The 25690-nt window shown below is 44.1% G+C and overlaps 1 protein-coding gene across 9 annotated transcripts in view; it reads right to left on the minus strand.

The window, feature by feature from the left end:
- Positions 1–25690, minus strand: part of LOC124233484 (SPATS2-like protein) — a 165566-nt gene that overhangs the window by 19904 nt on the left and 119972 nt on the right. For 8 of the 9 annotated variants that reach the window (XM_046650612.1, XM_046650607.1, XM_046650604.1 and 5 more), the window contains 2 exons: positions 20703–20909; positions 19207–19342 (listed from right to left, as the gene is read on the minus strand). In XM_046650612.1, coding sequence (XP_046506568.1) covers positions 19207–19342; positions 20703–20909 — 343 coding nt within the window. The remainder of the gene's footprint in view (positions 1–19206; positions 19343–20702; positions 20910–25690) is intronic. The other variant, XM_046650611.1, reaches the window with a different exon arrangement.

Consider the following 25690-nt stretch of genomic DNA (forward strand, 5'->3'; position numbering starts at 1 on the left):
CGACCTCAGAGAGTTGACAAGTCACAGAAAGAATCAGTGTCACAGACCACATTCCCACTGGGAAAGCAGAAAGGTCGCCTGCCTGCTTTCAAGGTACAATTATGTAGACAGATATCAGCCCTAAGTTCCCTCAAAACGGGAGCTTATCACATCTAACACATCCTGAGTGCTCATTTTGTGCTAGGCACCTTGGGTAGAGACCTGTGCCTTACTGGAATGATCTTGCCTAAGCTTCACGACACCCCAGAACGTATGAGCTGTGCTCTCTCCTCACCACAGGGCCCTGGCACATACCCTCCCCTCCTCCCCAGCCCTGTCTTTCTTCATCTCGTTAACTGCGAGTCTTCTTCAGGCCTCTGCTTAACCGTCAGCTCTTCAGGGAAGCTCTGACTGAGTTTTAAAACCTTCTGTTCAACTTTATGATCTTAGACTATCAGGGGTTGCTCAACAAAAACGGCTTGACAGTGATGAATGTAAGGGAAGGCAACAGAGTCATTTTCTACGGCATAACAATAACGAAGCTTCTTCATTGGTATATGGTACTGCTCGCATATAAATCATGCTTATGAAAAAATTTGGATAATTCTTGTCACTGATAGATTCTAATCATTTGAGACACGAGCTTATAAATAAAAGTGTAAAGATATTCACCAAACCACACAGGGTTTGGCTTAGAATCTAAACAGGTAGTTGATTCTGTTTGCAAAGTAGGGTGATGATAAGTTACTGAAATTTGTGCTTTCTCGCACGAATCACCTGCAAATCTAGGTTTTAGACATTTTTGCCTTTCAATAGTGCCTGACAGAAATAGAGAACTCCTTAATTGGATTCTCCCTGACCCTAAAAAGTTCTCTAGGAGGTTGGCTCGAGTCCTCCGGAGGGCGCCGGACTTAAGACACGTGGAACACGGTCTACACACAGCGAACTCACACAGAAGCCGTGCTGACCGCCCATGTTTCGGACGCGCCCTTTATCCCTCCAAAAACACATCTTCTCATTTTATCGAAACTGCCTGGATAGTAAAATTTTATTCTGTTGCCATAAAAAAGCTTTTATTATTAAAGCAATAAGGTGTAGGGAGAAGGAGATTACCACGGCAAGGCCTTTATGGTTTACTATACAGTTAATCACAGAGATAAAGCGTCATTTTATAAAAATGTTTCCACTGTCTTGACTCCTTTCTATGGAGGACTAATAACAACAACAATAAAAAGAATCAGAAAGGCACTTTAGTAGGGACAGAGTCATCATTTTCTGCCCCGTGAAAGACTCGTCTTTAAATTTGGGGACTAAGACACGGGGCGACAACTCGGCTTCGTCGGGAGGCTCGATGAGCCACGTCAGGGCCACTGTTCTTCACAAATAAAGATGCCGCGACAGGGAGCAGCCGCAGGACTGGCAGCCATTGATAACCTGGAGAGCAGAGCCTGCTGGTGGATACTGAGGAGGGAAAGCAGAATTTCAAAGGGAATTTAAAGAAATCAATCTGCAACAGCAGCCAGAGTCAGTCAAAGCCTTAGAACCAGGCCACTTTCATCCCCGGAAGTCTGCCTTGGGGAGGCCGCAGCGAGAGAAGGTGCCCGGGATGATCCCACACAGTCGTGCTTTCCGGACTTCTTGTGAGTGAAGTGCTTCAGTCCGGAGCTTTCTCAACTCCTTGGCTGCCGAGCAGGACAAAGCAGGCAGGGAGCCTCGGGAGGAGCCAGGGCTGGCAGGGCAGGACGAGCACGATGAAGGGCAGCCTCCTGCCCCCAGCCCCATCAGAGAGAAAGGGACTGTGGAAAGTGCTGGGGAGAAAGGATCCTAAAGAATGCTAAGGGGATGTGTCAGCCTCTGGGGCCTGTACCAAATAGCATAAAGCAGGCCAACGAGGGGTAAGCTGCAAAGCCAAGCTTCCCGGATGAAGCATTTCTCTCTCCTTCCCTAAAGAGAAAGAGTAATGTAAAAACCTTCTCCCCACCGTGGGCTCTGCTCCTTACTACTCAGCAGGAGTAAGAACCATGAATGCCCAGAGGAATGCCAGCGGAGCTCCTGGCAGCCTGGCAGCACCCAGTGGCCACTACCTGGGCCTTGAGCTGGGCGGCTAGCACTGATGGCAGAGGCCGCCTGTGCTGCCCTGAGTTCAGGCCTCCGCGTCCCTTCCCCTGGGTGAGAGGATTTCGCCCAGCAGGTGGAGGGCAGTAAAAGTCCCTTTAATAAACACTTAAGGCGTACTGTACTGTGATCATGGGGACCATTTCCAGTCCAGCTCCCCAAGTATTACCAGGAATTCTTGGGCCCAAGGCAAAACTAGTCAGGAGTTTCAGCTTACCCATTTCCCAACTACTGCTCCTGTCAACAAAGCTGCTGTCCCTGGCCTGACAGGCACAAATGCAGCAAGACTGAGTGTGGGGTCTATTCTTAGGGCCAGGAGGACTGGACGCTCTAACACGTAAGACAGGTGCCAACAAATGGTACCCATGCTTGTGTGTATTGCTAACTGCCACTCCTTTCACTGTTCTGCTGCCCTAAGGGGAGCAGAATATGCATCTCAAACATGGCACTCTGGCACATTGATCACTGTGAGTGTGGGCGCCTGGGAACAGCAGACGCAGGGAGATCTTGCTCTCAACTCCCCTCCGCTGCCTAAAGGCAGAGCCTCCGAAAGCAGCTCCCTCGTCATCGCTCCCTCCCCGGGAGTCTCATCAACAGGGAAGACTGCTGAATGGTCACAGGATGGGAGACTCCCTGTTGACACACAGCCAGGCACGCTTTGTCACAAACTGTCATTCCTGTCTTTTCTTCTCAGGGCTTGTTCATCTCTCCTAAAAGTCATTCTCTCTCCTCTAAGGGCCTGCATCCTCTCTCCTTTCCCTATGAAGATGGTATTTAGTCCTGAATTCTAAGCCGCCTCGGGAGTCCCTACTGTTCACTGGGCCCCTCCCATGTGGACCTGCGGTATACGTGTTAATAAACTTCCGTTTGGTTTTCTCTTTTAACCTGCCTTTTATTACAGGGGTCTCACCTAAGAGTTCAGAAGGGTAGAGGGAAGATTACTTTTCCTCCCAGCTTCCCCAGCCTGCCCCTCTCCTCCACCCTGTCTGCTGGGACTGGTACCACCATGCCCAGGCTCCAGGGCTCCTTTTCCTTCACTCCCCATGGGATCCAGTCCTAAGTCCATCAGAAAAGTCTCTCCTACCTGCTCCACTTCCACCATTGCCAGGTCAATGCCAGGCTCAGTGTCAAGTAGTTGGCTATGTTTATTTATTTAGTTTTTTGCTACAATTCCTGGGTCTGTCACCTTCTACTCTGTACATTTTTGCATTTAGATTTTACAACAATCTGCATTCTTTTCATAATTGGAATTTTTTTTTCTGAATGCAGCAGTGGTTTCAAATGGATCTTTCTAAAGATTTCTTGATATCCACAGTGTTATTTGGTAAACATACAAAACCCAGCATATGTGTCTGCAGTATGCAGACTGGGGTGGGGACACGACCCTTTGAAAAGCTGCCTGGTGTGGCCGGCCCAGTGGTGGCCAAGTGGTTAAGTTCGCGCGCTCCGACTCAGCGGCCCAGGGTTCAGATCCTGGGCGCGGACATGGCACCACTCATTAGGCCATGCTGAGGCAGCGTCCCACATGCCACAACTAGAAAGACCCACAACTAAAATATACAACTATGTACTGGGGGGATTTGGGGATAAAAAAGCAGAAAAAAAGAAAAAGAAGAAGATTGGGAAAAAAAGAGAAAAAAGAGAAAAAAAGAAGATTGGCAACAGTTGTTACCTCAGGTGCCAATCTTTAAAAAAAAAAAAGGCTGCCTGGAGATCCTGACTATCAGGGAAATGAAGTCGCGGTGCCTCTAAGAGGGAGCACACTCCACAGAGACGGGAGCGTTACAGCCCCTCTGCTGTGGGTGAACGCGAGGCTGCCTTCCGTCCACCCAGCACGCTGAGGTGCCTGGTTTCTACTTCTTTCATCAGAGGTCATATAATCTGTTAACGTTAATATCTTTTCGTCTGCCTATCTTATATTGGAACCTTACAGTGATTTAAAGCACAGTTCATGAATATCTCATCACTGTCTGAGGTGCGTTTCTGGCATGAGACGCGCAGATTTAGCATAAGGACTAGCGCCCAACTCTCATGCAATCCTGCAGTTCCTCACAAAGGACACAGGTAACTGAAAAATAAACACAGGGATTCCTTTTTCTTCTTGGAATTTTTAAAATGACATCGGACTCACAAAATCCTGTAAATTCTACAAATCCCACAACATCCCATGTTCAACAAAAAAATTTGTATTCCTCATATACGTCCATTTAGAATTTTACATATGATTTAGCTTAATAATATAATTTCTTATCGTTGCTAATTACTTCTTAGTTTTGTTTCTTTCCACAGAGATGACTTTTCAGGGAAAGTACCTGTATTTCAGTTTCTATAGCTATAAAAATGATATGAATTACCACCACTCCCTTTTAAAAAAATGAACAAACAAAAAACTACATCTGTGGAAAAGAAAGTAAACTTCTATCTGTGAATGTTAATTATCTTACAGCACAAGAGGACCATTTAAGGAACTGTTAACATTCTTCTTCACATTTTTACTGCATTTTACATGCTCATTTAAAAAAAGCTGGAAAATATAGAAAGCAGGATAAAATAAAACAAATTTCAAAATAAGGCGAAATCTCTCTTTATCTCATACCTCAAACAGAGCCAACCACTCTGAACACTGTTGCATTTCTTTCCAGTTTGGGGGGGCATCTAAGCAGAACTCATGCTTCTTGAACATGAGTAACTTAGGAACAGAAACTAGAAGAGACTGATGTGGCACCAGCAGTCAAAGAAATGCTGGCCCACATGCAACCCATGGTAGCGAGGCAGCCCAGCCGAGCCCTCACTGCTCTGGCCTCCTGATTTCCTTGGCTCACACGTGAAAGGGGACGGGGGAATGTGCACTTCTCGGGTCAGGCCGTAGGCTCTCACCACCTGGCGTCTGTCTCACCTGCTGCCCCTTGTCTTCGGGACCTGCCCTAGCCCACTGGCCTCCCAAGTGGGGCACAAAGGAAACAGTAAACTCTACGTACTTACTTTATATTCTCAAAAGTAGACTTTCCTAATCTTAGTACACAGATGAACAGTAGTACACACATATGATTTATAAATACAGTTTCCGGCGTGAGAGGCCTGTGCTCAAAATTCCTTTATTGACGGAGTGAGACCCCGGGAACATACTCCTCCCTGAGTGCACTGTGGTCTCTCTCGCTTCTGGTTCCTCGTGTCGTTCCTTCTGCATGGAATCCTCTTTCTTCCTTCTCAGTCTCGCAAATTCCTAATCTTCCTTCAAGAGCCAGCTTACATGTCACCTCTGTGATGGACCCTTTCCCCACTAGCCAGCCAGTGTGGATTTCCCGTCCCCTCGCCACACACAGCTCCATTACACTGTTTGCCATAGTGCATTACTTCTGTCTGCTCCCACCACACCTTGGGCGTTTTTAGGAAAGAGATCATCTGTTATCCCTCAGTATTTTCAGCAGTGCTTCTTCAAGTGTGGACCTCAGCCCACTTACGTTGGTACCCACTGTACTCATTAAATGCAGATTCCTGGGCCCCACCCCACACCCAGCGAATCAGCACCTCTGGGACTGGGGCCCAGATGCTCCCGGTGCATTCCAAAGTTTGAGGAGCACTGGCCTGTCACACATTCACCTGTCTCTTGGACAGACGGATGAAGAAAGGAGAAGAGAAGGCAGGGAGAAGGCGTGACAAGACACGAAAGGAGAAGGAGGGCTGATTTGGTGGCAGCTGTGGCCATTGAGAATCGAGGTCCCTTTGCCTCACTTTTCTCTTCACCAACCAGCAAACAGTAAAAAGCTGGCATGCAACATCCACAGCACACAGCTGGAAGCTGCTGCATGCTGTGGAAGCAGGAAGAGGGAGGAGGGCACCTCTTCACCGTGTCTTGGTACAGAGGAAAAGAAATTAACTAAATGCTTCTCTGGAGGGGAGGAGAGCCAGCCTAGCTTGAACTTCTATCGCGCGTCCGGCTAGAGATTTTCTAGAATGATCTGAGAAATGCAGGTCTGGTACATGAATCTTCACAAAACCCGTAGAAAGTGACAGCAGCGCCCCATTTTGTAGCTGAGTAGAAGTTAAGAACCTCAACCACCTGCAGGGCTGGAATATGTGGAGATGAGACTGAAATCCTGTTCTGTCTAACTCTACTCCACATGCCTCCCAATGAAGTGGTTAACAAAGCCTGGAAAATGTGACTTTTGTTAGAATATGGCCTACTAAGATCCGAAGGTGTACAGTCACTGGAAGAATAATGTAACATACACACGCAGAATTCTGTTACGTTAACTTCAGGGTCAGGCTTTTCTACGGTTTCTTGCTGTCCTGGCTGACAAATTGCCCAGAGTGACTCCTCGGTCTCGCTCTAGGAGACCACACGGTCACACTCTGCCCCAGTCCAATAAACAGAAATAACCCCCCAGATCCATTCTGAAATTGTGATCTGAGATGCCTCGCTTTAAAAATTATAATGTATTTTACATTTATACTAATACATAATAACAAATTTGTCTTATTTTCCCAGTGAATGTATATTATACTGTAAATTAAAAAAAAAAACAAAAATAATACATACTCTCCCTCTGGGATTGTATAGACAGAATAATTTGCTTAATTCCCTTTCATATTTCTATTCTCTGATGAAAACTGACACTTCCTCTTCAGGAGCGTGTTACCAAGCTGTTTTGATTGGTAGCCTTCACTTGCTGAAAAGATTCAGAAATCTTTTCGGATTTTAAGCTGGAATCAGAATCACCTTCTTGTCCTCCAGCTCCTCTTGTGGGTCTGTCATTCCGCAGAGAAGGCTGCAGTGAAAGGAGAGCTGGCTTCCAATGCTGAGTGTGCACCCACCACCATGCATGACATTACGCGAGGAGGCAGTCACACACGGGGCTCGGAAAGGCCCTTAACGCAAGGCGTGTTGATGCTGTTTTGCAGGGACTGCACCCAAACTGGAAAGGCCAGTCTGCACTTCTGCGTTTATCAAGCTGCTCTTCCTTCCTGCTGACTGATTCACTCAGTCCTCGCAGTGGCCCTGGGGAAACACCTAATGCAGAGGGAAACCTCGGGGAGGAAAGAAAATACGAAAAGAGAAGCTCTCACCTCCACAGAGCGAGCTACCCCCATTCAGAAGGACACATACGCACAAGCGAGGCAAGACCAGAAATTCACGGCACCACAGGGACTCGGCTCAGTGACAAAGTCACGGGAACCTTGAGTCCCTCCACGGTATGTGGCAGCTGCCCTCTCACCATTTCAGAAGGGAGCCTGGAGCTGCTTTCTGTTACTGGACTGGGCAGAATAAGGAAAAGGGTCCTTTTGGGCAATCTGTCAGCTAGGACAGCAACAGAAACCATACACATGACTCTCTTGAGGCATAAATATATTTATTAGCCTCTTCTGTCAGTGCCTCTTAACATCCTTTGCAGGCGTATGTTCATCTCCATACTGTGTGTTCTTTCCATATGCTGGCACAACCTCGAATTCTGGGTGTGGGAGAAGGAGCAGGTTTGTTTAATTTCTGTTGTGTAGTGCTTTATACAAGTCACAGGCAGGCGGGCACCTGGTAAAAGGCAAGAGATCTTACACGATCCGAAGAGAAACCAGAGCATCAGGTGGGCACTTAGGAAAACCAGGAGCAGGAAGGGGAGTTGTCAGAAAGGGAGTGTGTCACAAAGCCTTGTTGGGACAGGTTTTCATCGATGGGAGCTTGTATTCATTTCAGAGCAGAAAGACATAGAGACCTTTTATTAAATTTCTTTCAAAAACCATAAAAAATACAGCCCAAACTCTTATCTTCATTGCATGTTTAGTCTAAGGAGTGACAAAATCTAGTAATCATTTACCTCATTGCTGATATTTTACATAGGGAGGCTATGTAAAATACAAATTTTAATTAATAATAAAATTATTAAGGCTTTGTAAAATTATTACGTAACAACGCCAAGTGGCTGAAAAGGTTCCTACGTCAGCTCTCCTACTGGTAATCCCATTACAAACACCCCTTGTTGAATGGTGCAGAGAAAAGCACTGTTCTATTGCTGGACAACACACTGCTCCACATGCCCTCGACGCTCGTGGGTGCACTAGGAATGCTGACTGTTTCCGCGACACGGTTTTAAAATGGAGTTGCTACTCATTACCCATGCTTATATCAACATCTCCCACGTGACTTAACTTGAAAACCAAGTTTGCTTGTTGTCACAGAATCTATTCTGTGACACCGATCTGATTCCAGGACCTGTTTACCTAACACATATTTTTCCTATATTTAACCACCAAAAGTCTATATAGCGCCACAATTCCGATGATTCTCCTCATTAAGAGGGTATTTAAATGATCACACTAGTATCTGCTTGACCACGACTGCATCATAAGATAATGCAAAAAGGCCTTCTGCTGTCATGCAGTGTAAATAGCACAAGTGCTGGGACACCTGAGGATGTGGCCGGCGTTAGAGCAGCCAGACATATGCCACGTGTGTCCAGGAGCACCAAGCAATCCTGCTGCCTGGCTGAGGCCAAAGAAAAAGGAGAATCCCCTAAAGAGATGCCTAGTGGGCCATTTCCCTGCTGTATTTACCTTTACACGCCTCACATCTTCATCCTGATCCCAGTCCCATCGCGATAGCTGGGTTCATTACAGAATGAGAAAAAGGCTCAGGTAGAGACAGAATGGCTAATGGAAGTGACCGCTTGTCATTAGCCACAAATGTCAGTTCTTAATATTTCCATTTTCTCTTAAGGACTGGCTTGAATTCTATAATGAAAAATAGACAGGGGGCTGGCCCAGTGGTGTAGTGGTTAAGTTCACTTGCTCTGCTTTTGTGGCCCAGGGTTCACAGGTTTGGATCCCAGGTGTGGACCTACACACTGCTCATTAAGCCATGATGTGGTGGAGTCCCACATACAAAAGAGAGGAAGATTGGCAGCAAGTGTAAGCTCAGGGCCAATCTTCCTCACCAGAAAAAAAAAAAAAAGACAAAAAGGCAAAGCCCTCAATTTTCTACACTTCAATATAACTGTTTTTCTGGTATTAAGACAAAAATGTAATTTGACCTTTAAAATGTGTAGCTAGAAGGTTTATGTTTCAGGCAGTATGGAAAAAAATTTTCCTACTTCAACTACATGAAAAGAGAAGACAACATAGTTGTTTTTGCGTCTGTGAATGATTGGAAAGGAAATTTCCTCTGCCATGTCTCCAGTGGTGGATCAGGAGGGTGACAGTGGGGGAAGGGCAGGGAGATGCTCAGGGGAGCTGCAGAGGGAGGAGTCTCAGTCCTCCCTCAGGGCGCGGAGGGACAGCAGGACATGCAGAAGGCTGGGCACTCTTCCTCTCGCCACCTCAGCACTCCTGAGATCTTGGGACGCATCTTTCTTTGTTACGGGTGTGGTGGGGGGTGGTCCTGTGCGTTCTAGGATATTTAACCGCATGTCTGGTCTCTACCCACTAGATGCCAATAGCACTCCCTCCCCGCAGTGTGACAAACAAAAATACTCCCAGACATGCCAATGTCTCCTGGGGGCAAATTCATGCTACTGAGGACAGGGCTCCAGCCCCAGACACAGCGCTGCCTATGCAGGACTCCCCGCCAGGGATTCTCAACCACGGGTCACAAAAGAATCACTGGAGTTCTGTAAAGAAAACCTACTCCTGGGTCCACTTCAGACCAGTGACTCCAGCCTTCCTGGGGGGTGACACCTAGGCAAAAGATGACACAAGGCTCTATGGGTTTTTAACTACAGTGTACACACACACGCTTCGGTATGGAGAGAAGTAGACGTTAATTTCCAGGCATCATCTTTCAGGCAATGTTATTCACAAAGAGAAAAAATAAAAAACCCAAAGAGCACAGAGAAAGCAGGCTTTTGGCATTGGATGGAAAGCCAGGGATTACACAAAAAGCAGCTAAAAGTCTGAGGAATGTGAGGGGAAAAACTAAATAATGAGGAAAGAATCCTGGTAGGGGATAACCCCGCTGAAGAAAGAGGGTCTTCTCTGGACTCACACTGAAGTAGTTCCAGGGCTGGATTTGGGCACCAAGGAGCAGCAAACTGGGCTAGGGGACAGACTTGCCCAGGCTGTTGTGAGATGCAGTTTCCCACTTGGGAGGCTCCTCAAGCTCACGCATGTCCCAGAAGAAGGGCACAGTGTTTAGATGTCACAGTGGCCATGTCTGGTCTGTGCGGGTCACCCTGCTGACTGCCCCGCTGGTCTGTGTTTGGTTTTGCTTGGCTACCAAGAGGGCTCCAGTGGCAGATGAGAGGCCCCCCTGAGTGGGACTGGGGGATGCCGGAAGAAGGTACACTTATCTCAAAATAGCTTTTCCTACAGCCTGAATTTCTCACTTTTAGAGTTATTCTTTTGGCTGGCAGAGAGTCTCAAACAGACTCAGTTTATATCTGTTAACATGCAAATATATCACTTTGGGAGGGAGGACGAAAACAGGATGAGGTTATCAGAGACACGAAAATGGGCTCCAGTGGTTAAAAAGAAGAAGGAAACGGGGATCGGGACCCCACTACGAGTTCCTGCCTGTCCTGAGTGGCATCACGGTGGGCAGCCCCCGGTCTGCAGGGGTAGCGGGAGGTGTCCCGTCTTCTCTGTGAGGGTGGAAACCCCAAGATGGAGAGGAAGCGGGCAGAGAAGGGCGGAGTGGGCGAGTCCTTAGGGTCAGAGGAGCGGAAACTCCCGACCTGCTTCCAAACTCTGCTTGAGTGGGACCTGGCACCGCCTCAGGGAAAAGTAAACAGGAGGTACAGGAACGTTTCTGGCCCTTTATACAGAACACTTGCTCTGACTGATTTCTCTTTCCTATCTGAACCCCAAGCAGCCTAAAAATATTGTCCCCTCCAGCCCCCATTCTCTGCAACCCCGTTACCCCACCCCAGCCCCCAGCACACACCCTACCCCCGTGGCGCACGACCATCCTCCACTCTCTTTAGGAATGCTTTTAATTAGATGTGAAATCGACAACAGTACCAAACAATCTTTACAGTTCTATTTTGAAATACCGTCTCCCCCAGCATATGGCAGAACTATCAAGTATTGCTCTCCTTCCTCAGTGCTGTTTGAGTTTAATGTTTTATTGCTCATTTTAAGCCTTTACCATCAACTGGTACAGGCACACACACAGACTTGTGATGAGAAGCTAGACTAGTCTGCACACAAAGTGAGGGAATCTGGCAGCTATGATTCCGAAGGACAACTACTGTCCAGTCACGGTGGGGGCCAGGCACAGGGAAGAGAATCCCGCGGTTTCACCAGAGGTCCTCATGTGACTCTTCACACCAATGCTCATGCTGCACAATATATTTTCTGTTAGGACATATTGTGAGAGCACTGTGTCATCAGGGTTCCCCTCTCAAATCCCCAATTCTTTCTAAGAAAAGGAGACTGATCCGTGTCATGGTCATTTAGCCCCGTGTGACACAGGGTCTTGGTTAGATGCGAACTCTGATATCCTAATTGAGCTCCTGACTGGTTTTCTTTGGTGACTGTGTTGAACCCAGTACTCCTCACAGCTGGACAGGAAGGATAAGCGCGGGCCATCCCACCCAGGCAGTGCTCAGCATCCCACCCAGGCAGTGCTCAGCATCGCACCCAGGAAGTGCTCAGCATCCCACCCAGGCAGTGCTCAGCATCCCACCCAGGAAGTGCTCCCTTGGGGCTGAGCAGTGCGCACGAGAGCCTCCTCCCAGCCTCGAAAAATCATCATCCTCAGGAATTCCAGCAGCAATTTGGGGGAATTTAGCAAAGTGAATGCCGAGAACTTCTCAAATGAGAGTCTCTGTGTAGTTCTGTGGAACTGAACACAGGAAACCTAAGTGAAAATGGAGTCAGGAGGCATGAAGGGAGGGGCTCTCTCCACACCGCTCACAAGATTACACACCCAGCCGGAGGGAGAGGACTTCCCTCTGACCAGCGACGAGAGCTGCCGGTGCTCACAGCCAACGACAAGCCGCCACAAACCCCCAGGTTCCTCCCAGACCTAAGGAGAGCTCGCCTTCCCTTGGTCTGGTCGGACTTGCCAGCGATAAACATTATTTGCTTTTCTTGATTGTAATTCCTCTGCTATTTCCCCCCAAAAAATCATTTTGGCTAGCTAAAGACCTTGTTACATCATTTTTAAGGTCGACATTTCCTGGTGACAATGAAGGGACCTGAAGGAGAGGAACTCTTGAGGAACTAAGGCCCCAGGACTGGGCAGTCCCCTGGCCCCTCTGTGCCCTCCGGCCCCCGGTCCTCCTCCGTTTCCTTGGGTGAGTCTCCTCTCAGATTCCAAATTCTTCCTTCTGGTCCAGCTCTCCGACTGTAGCGGGATCCCTCTTCTTGAAGGCATCATCCTTTCAGTGAGCACTCCTTTGTTTTTCTGAACTTCTAAATTGAGATTATGGAATCCCAATCCTCTAAACACTCTCCGGATGGGGCTCCTCCCGGGACCCCAGCCAGTTTTATGTTTCAGAACAAAGTCCCTCCTCATGAGTATTTTTAATTAAATGGACCGATCCAACCAAAGATCATTTAGAACTTCAATGGCCATTATGGGGTACCTTCGATCTCCCCAAATTTGTTTTTCTCAGAACTAAACCGGAAGACCTCGGCTCTAAAATAAAACAAACTGAATGGACGCCTACTTCAATTGGTATGTTGAGGCTTCCAAGCGTATTCAGGACTCTGCAACTGCCTCTTTACAAAATACCATTTCTGAATGGTCCGAGGCGAATAAACAACTGGAACAAGATAACATCGGAGGCCTCCTGACCTGCTTCACCCCGCACCAACTTCCTCTCCCCCACTGCGCCTACCTCACCTCCTTGGTACCTCCACCCCCTCATTCCAGCTCTCTCCCTGAACCTCTCTCCTTCCTCCTCATCTGAAGCCGGTAGAACCTGCCCCTTTAAAATCAGAGCCTCTGAGGATCCTAATGCTACGCCCCTAATTTCCTACGTCCCCTGGACCAAGGCAAACTGGGAGCCATTGCCTGAAGATTTTCCTAGAGTTACTGAAGATCCTCACAGATTTACCAAGGAATTTAATAGTCATCCAGACTTAAACAGAGTCTCAGATTTATACCAGCTACTTCACATGCTCGTTGGCAGAGGCCAAACCCAGTATTGGGTGAAAACAGCTAATTGGGATCATCCTAACAAATCTCAAGAACTGCACATGAGAGACCACCCCCTGCACATAACCAACCCCGTCGTGTTATATGACCCAGTGCGCAATCCCTAGGGCTGCTGATTAGAATAAGACTCAAGCTTCCACCCAGAAACCCAGTGAACCTGTGTATGACTCCAAATTGTTTTTAAGGAAAATTCTGGTCTCCCTATGGATGTCGCGTCTACTTAGGTAGCCTTCAACTCTACGTTCGTTAATGCGCTAAACTAGGACTTTTCTCTCTTGGGTAAGAGAACCAGAATAGAATGGAAACTATGTCCACTCCAGACTTAGTTTATTTGGCAAACCAATTAGCCCACACCCTAGATGATTCTACCAAGAAAAGACCGTTAAAATTCTTAATCTCCAACCTCAACAGATGGCAGCCCCTAAGCAAAGCCCCTTCATTATTGTAAGAAGCCAGGACATTGGGAAAAAGACTGCTATAAACTAAAATTCCCCCACCCAATCTTTCTAATGTCCTCCCACTTCTTAATGATGGGATTCTGGGGAATCACAGGGGCTCTTCCCAACCCTTCCTCTAAACTGGCTGGAGAAGCAATTCTCCAAATTAGGAATGAAGTTTTATCTGTCCTAATTGATACTGGAGCTACACTCTCATTGCTCAACCCCACTACCATTAAACAGCCCCAGCCTCAGAGTACTAAAACAATTCAAATAGTGGGGGTCTCTAGTAAACCTCAACAAGTCAAGAAAAAAGATATTGAGTCAAAACTGTTTAGTGCCCTTTCAACAGGAGTGAAGAGGGCATATCCTTATGTCCAAAGTGGTGATGCCCATGCCGTCTGGCCAGTTCTACAGCAATTTCCATTGCATTTATCATTCCCAGTTTTCAGGACTAGTTGAATTACCAATGGCATCATCAAAACCCAGTCAGCAAAGTTTGTAGAGACCTTTCAAATACCCTAGCCCAAAGCATTGCCATTGGTCCTTCTGAACCTTTGGAACCCACCAACTCTCAGCCTTTGAAGTAATTACTGGGCGCCCGATGCAGTTGGCTCCTGCCTCTTTTGATTCACAACTGATAAAAGGAGCTATACCTCAATATTGTAAAGGTCTAATTGCATCCATTGAGAGCAACCATACATTAGTGGAACAGTCTTTCCACAGCACATTCCCAGGAGATGAAGACCTTGAACGTCACACCTTACTACCTGGAGATTTTGTCTGTTGGAAAAGACATCTCCAGAAAGACTCTCTTCAACCCCATTGGAAAGGCCCCTATTTGTTATTGTTAACTAACCCTTGTGCCACTAAACTCCAAGAAATAGACTCTTGGATCCATGTGTGCTGTCTAAGGAAAGCAGCAAACCCTGACTGGACCTGCTCGCTGACTAGTGATCTAAAAGGACAGATTTCCAGGAGTTGAAGCAGACGACAGCTGATGGAGACAGCCTTCCCACGATGGCTGGACCGGGCCTGTATATCTTTCCCCCACTGTTACTCCTCGCCTTATTTTCTCCCCCTCTGTTTTGGGGAAGATAATGCTTTTACCCATATTTCCCAATCCATTGCCAAAGGGAGAAACCTTTCTCATTGCTGGATTTGCCACCAGAAACCCTGATCTGTCCATGACAGCGGTGACCCTCTACTATGATCTTAAGTCCACTTGCTGTAACAAAATAACCCTTCTCTGTGCAGCCTTTGGGGACAAAGTCCACAGGATGGCTTCTTCCCCAATATTCCCTAAACACCACTGACTCTTGGCTCGAAAGGGGCAATTGACAAAACACTATTATTAATCAAACCCTAGCAGGAGTCTTATGTGTACCACCTGGCTTTATCTTTGTCTGTGGCAAATGGAACTCTCAATGGGCTTATGAATGTTTGGACAGCTGGTGAATGGGAGGCCAATGTTTATGGAATGGGTAACATTAATATCCATAATAAATCTGAAGCTTCCTATTGGTCTTCCCAGTAAAACTTCACAAGTGTCTTAAACGGGAACTACCCAGGGGCATACGAGACTCTGGGTTTGCCTCCATAAGGAGAGCCTTTCTCCCTTGGTTCAGAGTAAGTGCCAATGAGCATATGATCAGAAATCTCTCCCTAACATTAGGAGAGCTAGCCAATCCCACAGCGAAAGCAACAGCAGCCCAACAATGACCACTTGACTCATTGGCTAAAGTAGTTTTAGACAATCACATAGTCCTTCATGACCTACTTGCTGAACAAGGAGGCATTTGTGAGATAGCAAATACCACCTGCTGCACATGGATAAATGCCTGTGGAGAAGTAGAAACCCAATTACCTAAGATCAGGGAACAAGCTCACTGGTTACAGCAAATTTCCCCTGACTCTCCATGGTCCTTTGATTTATTCAGTTGGTTACCTTCAGGCCTAAAGTCATGGCTTAGAACCAGCATACAAACTGGATTTGTCATATTACTTTTAATTCTTGCTTTGCATAATTATTTTTAAACTTTGTCCCTGTTGCCTGTCAAACCTCTGCAGAAATGATGCACCAAATAGAACGATGTTGGCTCAACACTTTGAGATGACAAGATATGATCTCAAGAGTGAAAATGCCTGACAGTTCCCCGCTTCTACCTCCCTTGTTACTCAAATGAGACCTCAAATGGTTCCTGACCACTATGTGCTTTCCTTCCAACATGGGACATGCCATCTAGGAAAGGTCCCTCCGAGGTGCCCAGAGGAGAAACATAATTCCATTAAAACTGGATGACCCGACTCTTGATCAGCACCACTTTCAAGGAAAGGTCTTGATCAAAATGGGAAAATGTGAAAATGAAGAAAACCTAAATCAAAATGCAGTAGGGAAGCCATGAAGGGAGGGTGCCTCCACTTTCTCCTAAGACCTTGCCTTTGTCCTCAGACTTGCCTATGGCTCACTATAGTTTGCTTGCCCCAAATTGCAATTCCTCTGCTGTTCCTGAATGAACTCACTTTGGCTAACTAAAGACCTTGTTATTTCACATTTCTAAACTATATACAATGTCTCTCGAATGCTTTGGTGCAAGCACTGGGCGGCCAGAAGTGAGGAGAGGAGAAGAACTGGAAGTGCAATGTTGCTCACGCACCAGATGAGTTAACACCTGTCTCAGCACCAGCACTCTTTCTGGAATCCTACATAGGCCTTGTCTCACATCCTCCATCCTCCAAATCTAGATATGCCTTAGAATGTAATACTGGGGTTGCAAATGCATTAAATGAATGGTGTTGCATTCAAAATTCCCTCTAATGTCTAGAATTCATGATTTTGCCATCAATAGGAAAACTTCATTTTTTTTAAAACATTTAAGCTGCCTTCTTCAATTCTGTGATCTGCTATTTTTCAAGAGCAACACATTCCCTAAAATTCATCCTTTTCTCCCCCCTCAGAAAACGAGAAGGAGGCTTAATTCAAGTATATCACCATGTTGGCTGGGCTGCAGGCTTATTTACAACGGAGGCAAAGTTTTTCGTTTGGCCGAAATGCATGTAAATAGTTGATTAAAAAATACTTTGGTTTTATTTTTAAGTTAACATTTACGTAATTATTTTGGGATCATTTTTATTAAGGATTAGATCAGAAAACAAATGGTGGTGGTTACTCATTTTGTAGCAATAGCTTACAGAAATGGTTGACCTAAATTTCTTCTTCATCGGTATAGAGGAAAAGGGCCACTTTGACTTTCACACAGAAGTATGGCTGAGCAGAGCTCATTCAGAAGTGATCCTTACCATCAGTTTAAAACAATGCGAATGACAAGCAGAAAAAAGACACACAGCTTCCCTGGGTGCTGACTTTCCTGGCTCCATGCTTTCAGCTCTTGAGGAATAAAACACTCAAAGAATCTGTTATAAATCTCAAGAAGTCTTATGACCCATGTGATGCTCATTTTACTAAGGAAATAAAATAAAAAATAAAAGTACTCAGAGCAGCTGGAAGAGAGAGGTAATTTGAGGTCATCGCTACACTTTGTCAGTTAGTGTGTGAGACACTCGATGGAAGGGACCATACAGAGGCCTCAGAGGAAGAGTTTATTCTAAAATGCTGCATAAAAGGGTAAGACAGAGTGGTCTTCTCTGAGCAGCTAACTAATGCCTCCAGACAGAGGCATTACACCATGACCCCCACGGGCTAAATCTGGCCCCCTGCCTTTCTGCATCCTCTCCGCCTGCTTTGGCACCACAACAGCAGAGCTGAGTAGTTGCATAGAGACCATACAGCCCGTAAAGTTTACAACGTTTACTAGCTGGCTCTTTACAGATAAAGTTTGCTGACTCTGGCTCTAGAGAACAGGCCTGGAAGTTGAGTGTGGTTACATATTAGGGTAACTTAGGGGTAGAGTGAAAATCATATAACCATAAAATTTAAAAGTCAATAATAATAATGATAGTCACAGCTTTCATTTGTATAGCATCTTTACTTTGAGTACTTTCAAACATATTCTTGGAGTTTGCTTTGAACAATTAGTTGGGTTATAATCTGATCAGAGAAGAGATCCACTAAGGTTGAGATGCCGTGACTGGGTGGAGGGTAAATGATTCCCTCACTGAATGATAACTGAAGGGATGGTTTTCTTTCAAGTCCCCGGTGTCTTTGGCACCCTTGGGATCTTTTATGTGCCAGATGGTTTAACATTCAAGAATTTTAGATTAGGTTAGTGTTCAGTGTAACCCCTAGTTTTACATAACTCTACATCCAGCTAAGAAGCACATCAGTGTCAGGGAAAGGCTTGGAATAGGAAAAATATGCACAAGATGTGATCAAATACTAAAATTGTAGGAGGCCAATGAAATACAGGGAAGATGTTATGTGAACCTGGCATTGTGGATATGCATTTTCTTTATCCTGTAGTTTTCCACTTTAGCACCTTGACTTTCCTCTGGGGAACCATAGCTCTTTAATTCTCATTCATGGAGTTCAGGGGGGGCTCACCTCACTGCTAACTCTGTGGTAGGCATGTGACTCCAGTCTGGCTAGCGGGGAGACTGTCCCTCTAGCCACAGTACTGGTTTAGGAACAGATATATGACCCAACCCAGCCAATGGGAATTAGCCCTTTGTCTTTGTTAGAACTGTTGGAGACAAAGCCCTCTCTCAGACCACAGGTGCTAAGATTATGTGAGCCTGGAGCTGCCAGAGGATCATCTTTGCTGCTACATGGAGAGAGTATGAACAAGAATAAGCAGAACCAGGAGACTGTGGGAGCCAGTGAGAGAGGAAAGGAGGGAGAGAGGGAGTGAGGGAGGAAGAGGAAGACAGAAACTGAATCCTGATAATATAATTTGGGCTTTGAACCAAATTTGCCTAAAGGAATCTCCTGAAATTTTCATGTACATCAGACAATAAAGTCTCTTTTGTCTTTAACTAGCGTGACTTGAGTTTCTGTCACTTGAAACCAAAAGAGTTCTGACTGATACACTGAGAACATTTTTCTACTGATAATAACTTAACCTTTACTAACAGATTTTTCATTCCAATTGTGGACGTGAGCAAATGTGCAGGGCTCAAAGAAGTGTCGTCCACCACAATCAGTTGCAGAGCAGGACCAAAACCACACAGTGTACCATTCCTGAATTCTAGTCTTAAAGATACCCAAGACTGGGATTCTAGTACTAAGCTTATGAGGGATGTTTCTGAGTTTTTCTTATTTTATTAAGATAAGGCTGGAAAATATTTTTTCTTAGTAGCATTCATGATATTAGCCTTCCAGGGAGGTGTCAAAAATCTCACTTGTTGAGGTTTTGTTCTTTGTTGAGGTTGGCTTCTCCATCATTCACACACTTTTGGGCCAACTCAAATTCCAGTGAATCATGCGCGTCAGGTTTCTTTTTATTCAAACACTTTCTCTTCTTTATTCCCAGGGTATACGCCTCTGCCTGCAGGGCTTACAAAAATCTGCTAAAGACTTGTTCTGTGATGTTTATGGATTAAATAAACAACGTTTTCCATCTGATGCTTTTACTTATAGGAACAGCTCAAGTGCCATAAATTTAGTTTCTCAGTTGAATTACTCACCAGTTGTGTAATTCAGCAAAGGCAGCTTTAATCTTCTTCACCGAACTATCCACTTCCTCCTTGATCATGACACGATATCTAGTTAGAGAGACAGTGCAGCGTTGCAAATCCTTCACCGATTTCTCAATATTTGGGCCTAAAATTAACGTCAAGTAAAAATGGTTAAATTGAGTACTTTATCTTTTTATTGTCAGCTAAACAACAAAGCAACTAACTCACTCCCCCGCCCCCAATGAAAAGAGAGAGATTTGTCTTTTGTTTTTCAATGGGAAAAAAAAAGTTCTGTCAATAGGAATGTTCATAACCCAGAGTTTTTAAAATGCAGAGTGGGTGGTCTGTGTGGCCCCTGACTGCTGTGAGCTCACCAGGGGCTTTCTCTGGCTGGGCTGTTCTGGGCACATGTGTCTCCTTTGCTCTTTGGAAAGAGGCTCTGATCATTATGTTCTATCACAACCTGTAGTTTCTTAGAATCTGATACGTCTAAAGACCATTTGTGCTGCTGGCTCTCTCTGTAAACACCAGTCTGTGTGGTTAAAAGCCAGCATGGCTTTTGGAAGAGGAAAATGACATAGAGATTGGGAGAGGTACAAATGAGCTAGAGAGAGGATGGAGCACTGGTGCCAGGGACGCTGGCTCCGGCCCGCCAGTCCTGAGCCAGGCCTGTAACCACAGCAGGAGCACTGAGAGCAGCTCCATGGGAGCCAGTCTTGCCTGATTTCCTGAAACTGTCACCACCAGGGTTTACAGACAGTGCAGAGCAAATAGGCAAATGGTATTTATCCCAACAAGGGCCTGTTGCTTAGAAGAAAGAAATCTCCCTCAAGAAAAGTGAGAAAGTACATCAAACAAGCCAAGGAAATCAGATACCACTGAGGTTGAATAAGAACAAGATTATTCAATCTTCTGGGAATCAGAAAGGAAGTGGTTTAGCACCTTTCCCTTTTAATACCAGTCATGTAGAACGTATATCAAAACTTGAAAAATAATAGAAATATAGTGTGTCAAATATAAAGCCTTCTTCCCACATCATATGGTCTGACAGTTCTAACACGGAACTGAATTTAGGTGAGGAATGTCAGATGTGAAGAAGACACACCAGCCCCCAGACTCATTTTCATTCAACTCAAGTTCAGAACTTGTGTATCAGGGAACTGTACATTCAGCATTCACATTTCCACAGCAGTGCGTGCATTAGCATTTGCTTTATAAGATAACAGGGTAGAAAGTATTTGTGGTGCAAATTCATCCATGCCTGCAGAGAGAACGGCCACAGAGGGGCAGAGAGAGGGGAGGTAATTCCACGTAGGCATTCAAGGCCTTTGATTCACATGGGAGGAACCACATCCACCTTTCAGTCTCTGTGGGTCACAGAAGGAATGCAATCTCACGTGTCTCTCTCCTCACTAAGCAGCATCTTCCAGAAAGTTCTGTCATTCTGGCACTTCTCTGTGTGTACAAAATATGTTGAATCATTTGTGCAAAAGAAATCACTTTACCTCTTTTCTTTGCCAGCTCATCTGGCTTTATTTCAAGATGAGCTGCAGGGGCATTGGACTTAACAGGAGATGTTTTTGCCTTAGGCTTGCTTGGGTTACAAGGCTGCTCAGCTGACCCCTGTAGGCCATCTGACCTCTCTGGTGTTCCATGTATAGGTTTGGGGTTCCCATCTAAGGACAGTTTCTGTTGCAGTGGTCTGTTGCCTTCTGTAAGAAAACACCAAATAATGACTGTGAAGTGATAAACTAGAAACACTGATGATAAAGTGATGGGGGATGCCAAGATTTTTGGTTTTGTTTACATGTTGGCCATAATGCCTTTCATTGCAAACAGTCAGGAAACTGTTTTAATGGAATCCCTAGAAGATTAGCGGATATGCTAGAAGTAGAAATAGCCTTGTACTTGGAGTCAGAAGACCTGGTGGGGGTTTTGGCTCTGGTAATTACTTGCGGGGTGACCCTGGGCAAGCCACCTAACATCTCTGAGCCTTAGTTTCTTCACCCATAACTATCCAGGAAGGTTATTAGGAGGTTTACATGAGATGAGCAGGGTTATTTTTTGTTTTTTATCCATTCAACAAATGCTTAGGCATCTTTAAGTAGGACTTTGTATTGAGGCTATAAAAATGTAGCCCCCCTATCTCCAAGTGAGACATTAATGTCTTGTGGTATTTTATTCCAAATTAATGAAGGGAGAAGAGTGATTGGAGATGGGGCAAGAATGAAGTGACAACAGGTACTATAATCATATCATCTAATTTATGGAGAGGTTAAATCAGGAAACGTCATCATAACATCTCAACTCTATTTAAAATCTGGGGAGTCAGATTCTCTCTGGAGCTTTAATAGATGTGGCAATAAAGTAACAGCACGTTGCTTTCGGCATCTTTTAAGGTAGGTTCCTATTTAGTAATTGCCGGAGTGAACTAAATGGTACCTTAGTGGCCTGAAAATGCAATGTATCACCCTTAACACCTTACTTAAAACCAGAGAGAGCTTTGAGTGTGAAAAAAGGGAAGCCGGTGTGCTTTTGACGGCCAGGTTCTTGGAGAAAGGTGGGTGTAGTGGAAAGAGCGCAGGTTTGGGCCCAGGAGACTGGTGTTCTGCTCTTCCCTATGTCCTGGACGACCCTGTAGGAATGACTTCACTTTTCTGGCTGACTATGGCTCACACTCAGTCAGAGCATGTCATCTCTATGAAATCCAGCCCCTTCTCAGAGAGTCATGAGCCTCACTTCCCTCTGCCCCCATGGTGCCTTGTAAAAACGTAGTGCATTATATTTTAACACAGTGCTTACATGTCTGCCCCTTGACCCGTCTTGAAGAGGCTATCACTCCCTCGAAGGCAAATACTAAAATCTGATTCATTTTTGAAGGCCCAGTACTTGTATATGGCTCCATAGCTATCTGTAGAACTGTGACTGAATTAAAGTACACTTAAAATGATTTCACAGAAAAAAATAAACGAAACAAAGAACAGCTTTCCTGGCACTGTCACAACAGTACAGAGACTACACTCTGGAAAGTGCAAAGAATATGATCTGGGTCCTAGTCAATTTGATTAGACATTAGCCCATTCGTGACAAGTGTAAATGAGACTTTAGTTGACTCCATCATTCATAACCTATACATCAAGAAAACACACATATATTTTATGGGCTGAATGATGAGTACTTTTTAAAATTTACTTTAAGGGAAATCACAGTACACAATGAAATGTTCAGGAAAGGTAGGCAACAAAATAATTACGCACTGAAAACAGCATTTTTCCAGTAATGACACAGATTTAAACGGTAGCGTGCAATTTTATCTTTAGTTGTACTCCAGCGCATGTACTGCAGTAGGGCTTCACTGCAGAGCAGCGGCTGTCAAACCTTAGTGTGCATGGGTTCTCCCTTAGTACTTATTACACATGCAAATTCCCAGACACCACCTCCAGAGATTCCAATTCAGCAGTGGGCCCACGATTCTACTCGCCAGGTGATTCTTTTGGGGTGGAGATGGCTGGCACCACCCACATGGAGAAATTCTACTGTGAAAGATAAAAAACTAATTTTTTGATGAGTCTGTAAATGTTTCCTTAAAACAGTAAGTACAGGCTAGTTCCAACTGACTCCCTCTCTAAATCATAGTTAAGATTCAGCTTTGATTTAATATTATAAATTGAGAGTCTAAAATACAGCTCACTGGGCATAGTGTCGTGAATTAGTCTTACTTTTGAAAATAAGGAGATTTATATTATAACCTAATGGAAATAATGACCTTGGAATAGAGGGGAAAAAATTAATGTGTTGAATGAAAAAGGATTTTAAACAGAAGACAAGCATGCAAATGAGCATGGGCTCATTAATCTAGAGCTGAAAATATTTTGTTTGTGTATCAGAGAACTGATATGTGGGTCTTGGTTCATTTCATTATTCATCCAACAATTATTTATTGAGAAATCTGAGTAGCGGTATTTTTTTAGGGTCCTGAAAAGCTGTCTCATTATTGGTGGGATCATTGAACACTGGAAAGATCTGAAATTCTCAAAGACTACTTGGATATATTTACACATTGGCTCTGCAGATCTGTCTCCAAATACAGTTAAACTCTGGGGCTCTTTCAGATGAAAATTGGTAGAGAGTTATTTGGCTATACCAGAATTAGGTTCATGTTGATGATAAATCCCAATATTTCTAGCAACAGAATAATGGGAGTTCTTTCTTAGACACAGTGATTTTCCTCTAACATTACGGGCCAGAAGTACCATCAGTTCTCTCTCTTTCTGGAATCGACTTGTGAACTTCAATAGACTGTAGCTAACTCAGAGCTGATTCATATCACTGTCTGATAAGGTAGCCACTAGCCACATGTGGCTATTAAAACACTTGAAAGGTGGCTTGTCTGAATTGAGATGTGCTGTTAGGGTAACATACACACTGAAATTTCATGACTTAGTATCCCCCAAAAATTGAAAATATTTCTTTGACAATTTAAAAAATATTGATCACATGTCAAAATGATAATATTTTGGATTATTAAGTTAGATAATATATATTGCCCAATTTAATTCACTTGTTTCTTTTTACTTGTTTAAGTAATTACATTTTAAAATGACACTTCTATGGGATGGCACTAACATAAACCACAGGAACACGAGATTGTTGGTGTACAACTGCAGTCACGACTAATTTACATTCTAGACTACGAGAGTATGATTTTAGTGAAATCTTAAAATATCCTCTGCAATTTCTACACGAGCAAAGTGATGACAGACTGATGTACGTCTTGTTCATCACTACAGGCTTGGTGCCTTGCAGGTACAATGATGAATACTGAATGGATGGATGAATGAGTGAATCAGCATTACTTTGGTACTTTGCATGCCTGGGGCCCTTCCAATTATAGGGAGCCTAGTTTGATATGAGTTTCTGGCTATGTCTTTCTCCAAAATTCATTACTTGAACCAAAGTAGCTACATCTTGGAAAGAAAAGTTCTCTCTGGAAATACCCAATCTGCCCAGATTTCAATAAAAAGTATATATATTTTAATTTAATCCCTGTCCATGTATCTAAAAATGGCTCCTAGAAGCTCCAGTATTTTTGAATTTAACTATTACTTGAGCCTTCCTTTTATTAAACATACTTACCAAATCCCAACCATAGATGGTACACAACTTCCTAAGTATCAGGATTATTCAATTTAACTCAACAGACGTGTGGCGTGCCCACCGTGTGCTAGCCCTGGCTTGTTCATAGAAGATAAATGGCACATAGTCTCTCTGCCCGTAACAGCTAGTATGTAAAACGTGAAGAAGGAATGTAAGCCTACAGTGTAGTAAAATCCCAGTTGACCTTTCCCCATTGAACTGTGTTTGTACCTTTGTTGAAAATCAATTGACTGTACGTGTATCATCTATTTCTGGGCTCTCTGTTTTATTCTGCTGGTTTAGTTGTCTCTCCTCAGCCCGATACCACACTGTCTTGCTTGCTGTAACTGTGTAATGAGTCTTAATATCAGGTAATGTAGGTTCTCTAACTTTGCTCTTCTTTTTCGAGATTGTTTTGGCTATCTTACATCCTTTGCATTTCAATATAAATTTAAGAATCAGCTTGTATAGTTCTACAAAAAAATCTGATGGGATTTTGGTTGGGCTTGAGTTGAATCTGTGAATCAATTTGGAGATAATCGGTATCTTAACAATAGTGCATCTTCTGATCTCTGAACATGATATACGTCTCCATTTATTTAGGTTTTCTTTAATTTGTCTCAGCATTGTTTTATAGTTTTATAGTCTTGTGCATCTTTAGTTAAATTTATTCCTAGATAGTTTAGATTTTTTTTTAGGTTATTGTATATATTTTTAAAAATTTCATTTCTCAATTGTTGGTTGCTAGAATGCAAAACACAATTGCTTTTTTATATATTGAACTTGTACCTAGACACCTTGCTAATTTCCTTATTAGTTTTTTTAGAGTTCTTAAAATTTTCTACATAGGCAATAATGACATCTGTAAATGAAGTTTAACTTCTTTCTTTCCAATCTTTCCTTGCCTTATTGGACTAGTTAGGAATGCTAGTACAATGCAGAATAAGAATTCTTGATCTTGGGGAAAGTGAATGAAATATTTTATTATTAACTATGACATTAGTTGTAGAGTCTATTTCTCATATGTTCCTTAGGAAGTTCTCTCACATTCCTGGTTTGCTGCAAATTTTTATTTTGTCAAGTGATTTGATTTTGCTTTACCTATTGAGGTGATCATACTGTTGTTCTCCTTTATTTTGTTAATATGGTAAATTACACTGATTGGTTGCATTCCCAGGAAAAATCAGACACAGACATGGTGTATCATCTTTTTTACATATGGCTTACTTCCATTTGCTGAAATTTTGCTGTTGTGGCAGTTTCTTCCTCCATTACATCACAGATTTCATTCTATTGTTCGCTGGTCTACATTGTTTCTGATGGGATGTCAGCCTTTATTCTTACTGTTGTTGCTATT

The sequence above is a fragment of the Equus quagga genome, unplaced genomic scaffold (genome assembly GCF_021613505.1).
Source record: "Equus quagga isolate Etosha38 unplaced genomic scaffold, UCLA_HA_Equagga_1.0 203_RagTag, whole genome shotgun sequence".
In the NCBI taxonomy this organism is placed as follows: Eukaryota; Metazoa; Chordata; class Mammalia; order Perissodactyla; family Equidae; genus Equus; species Equus quagga.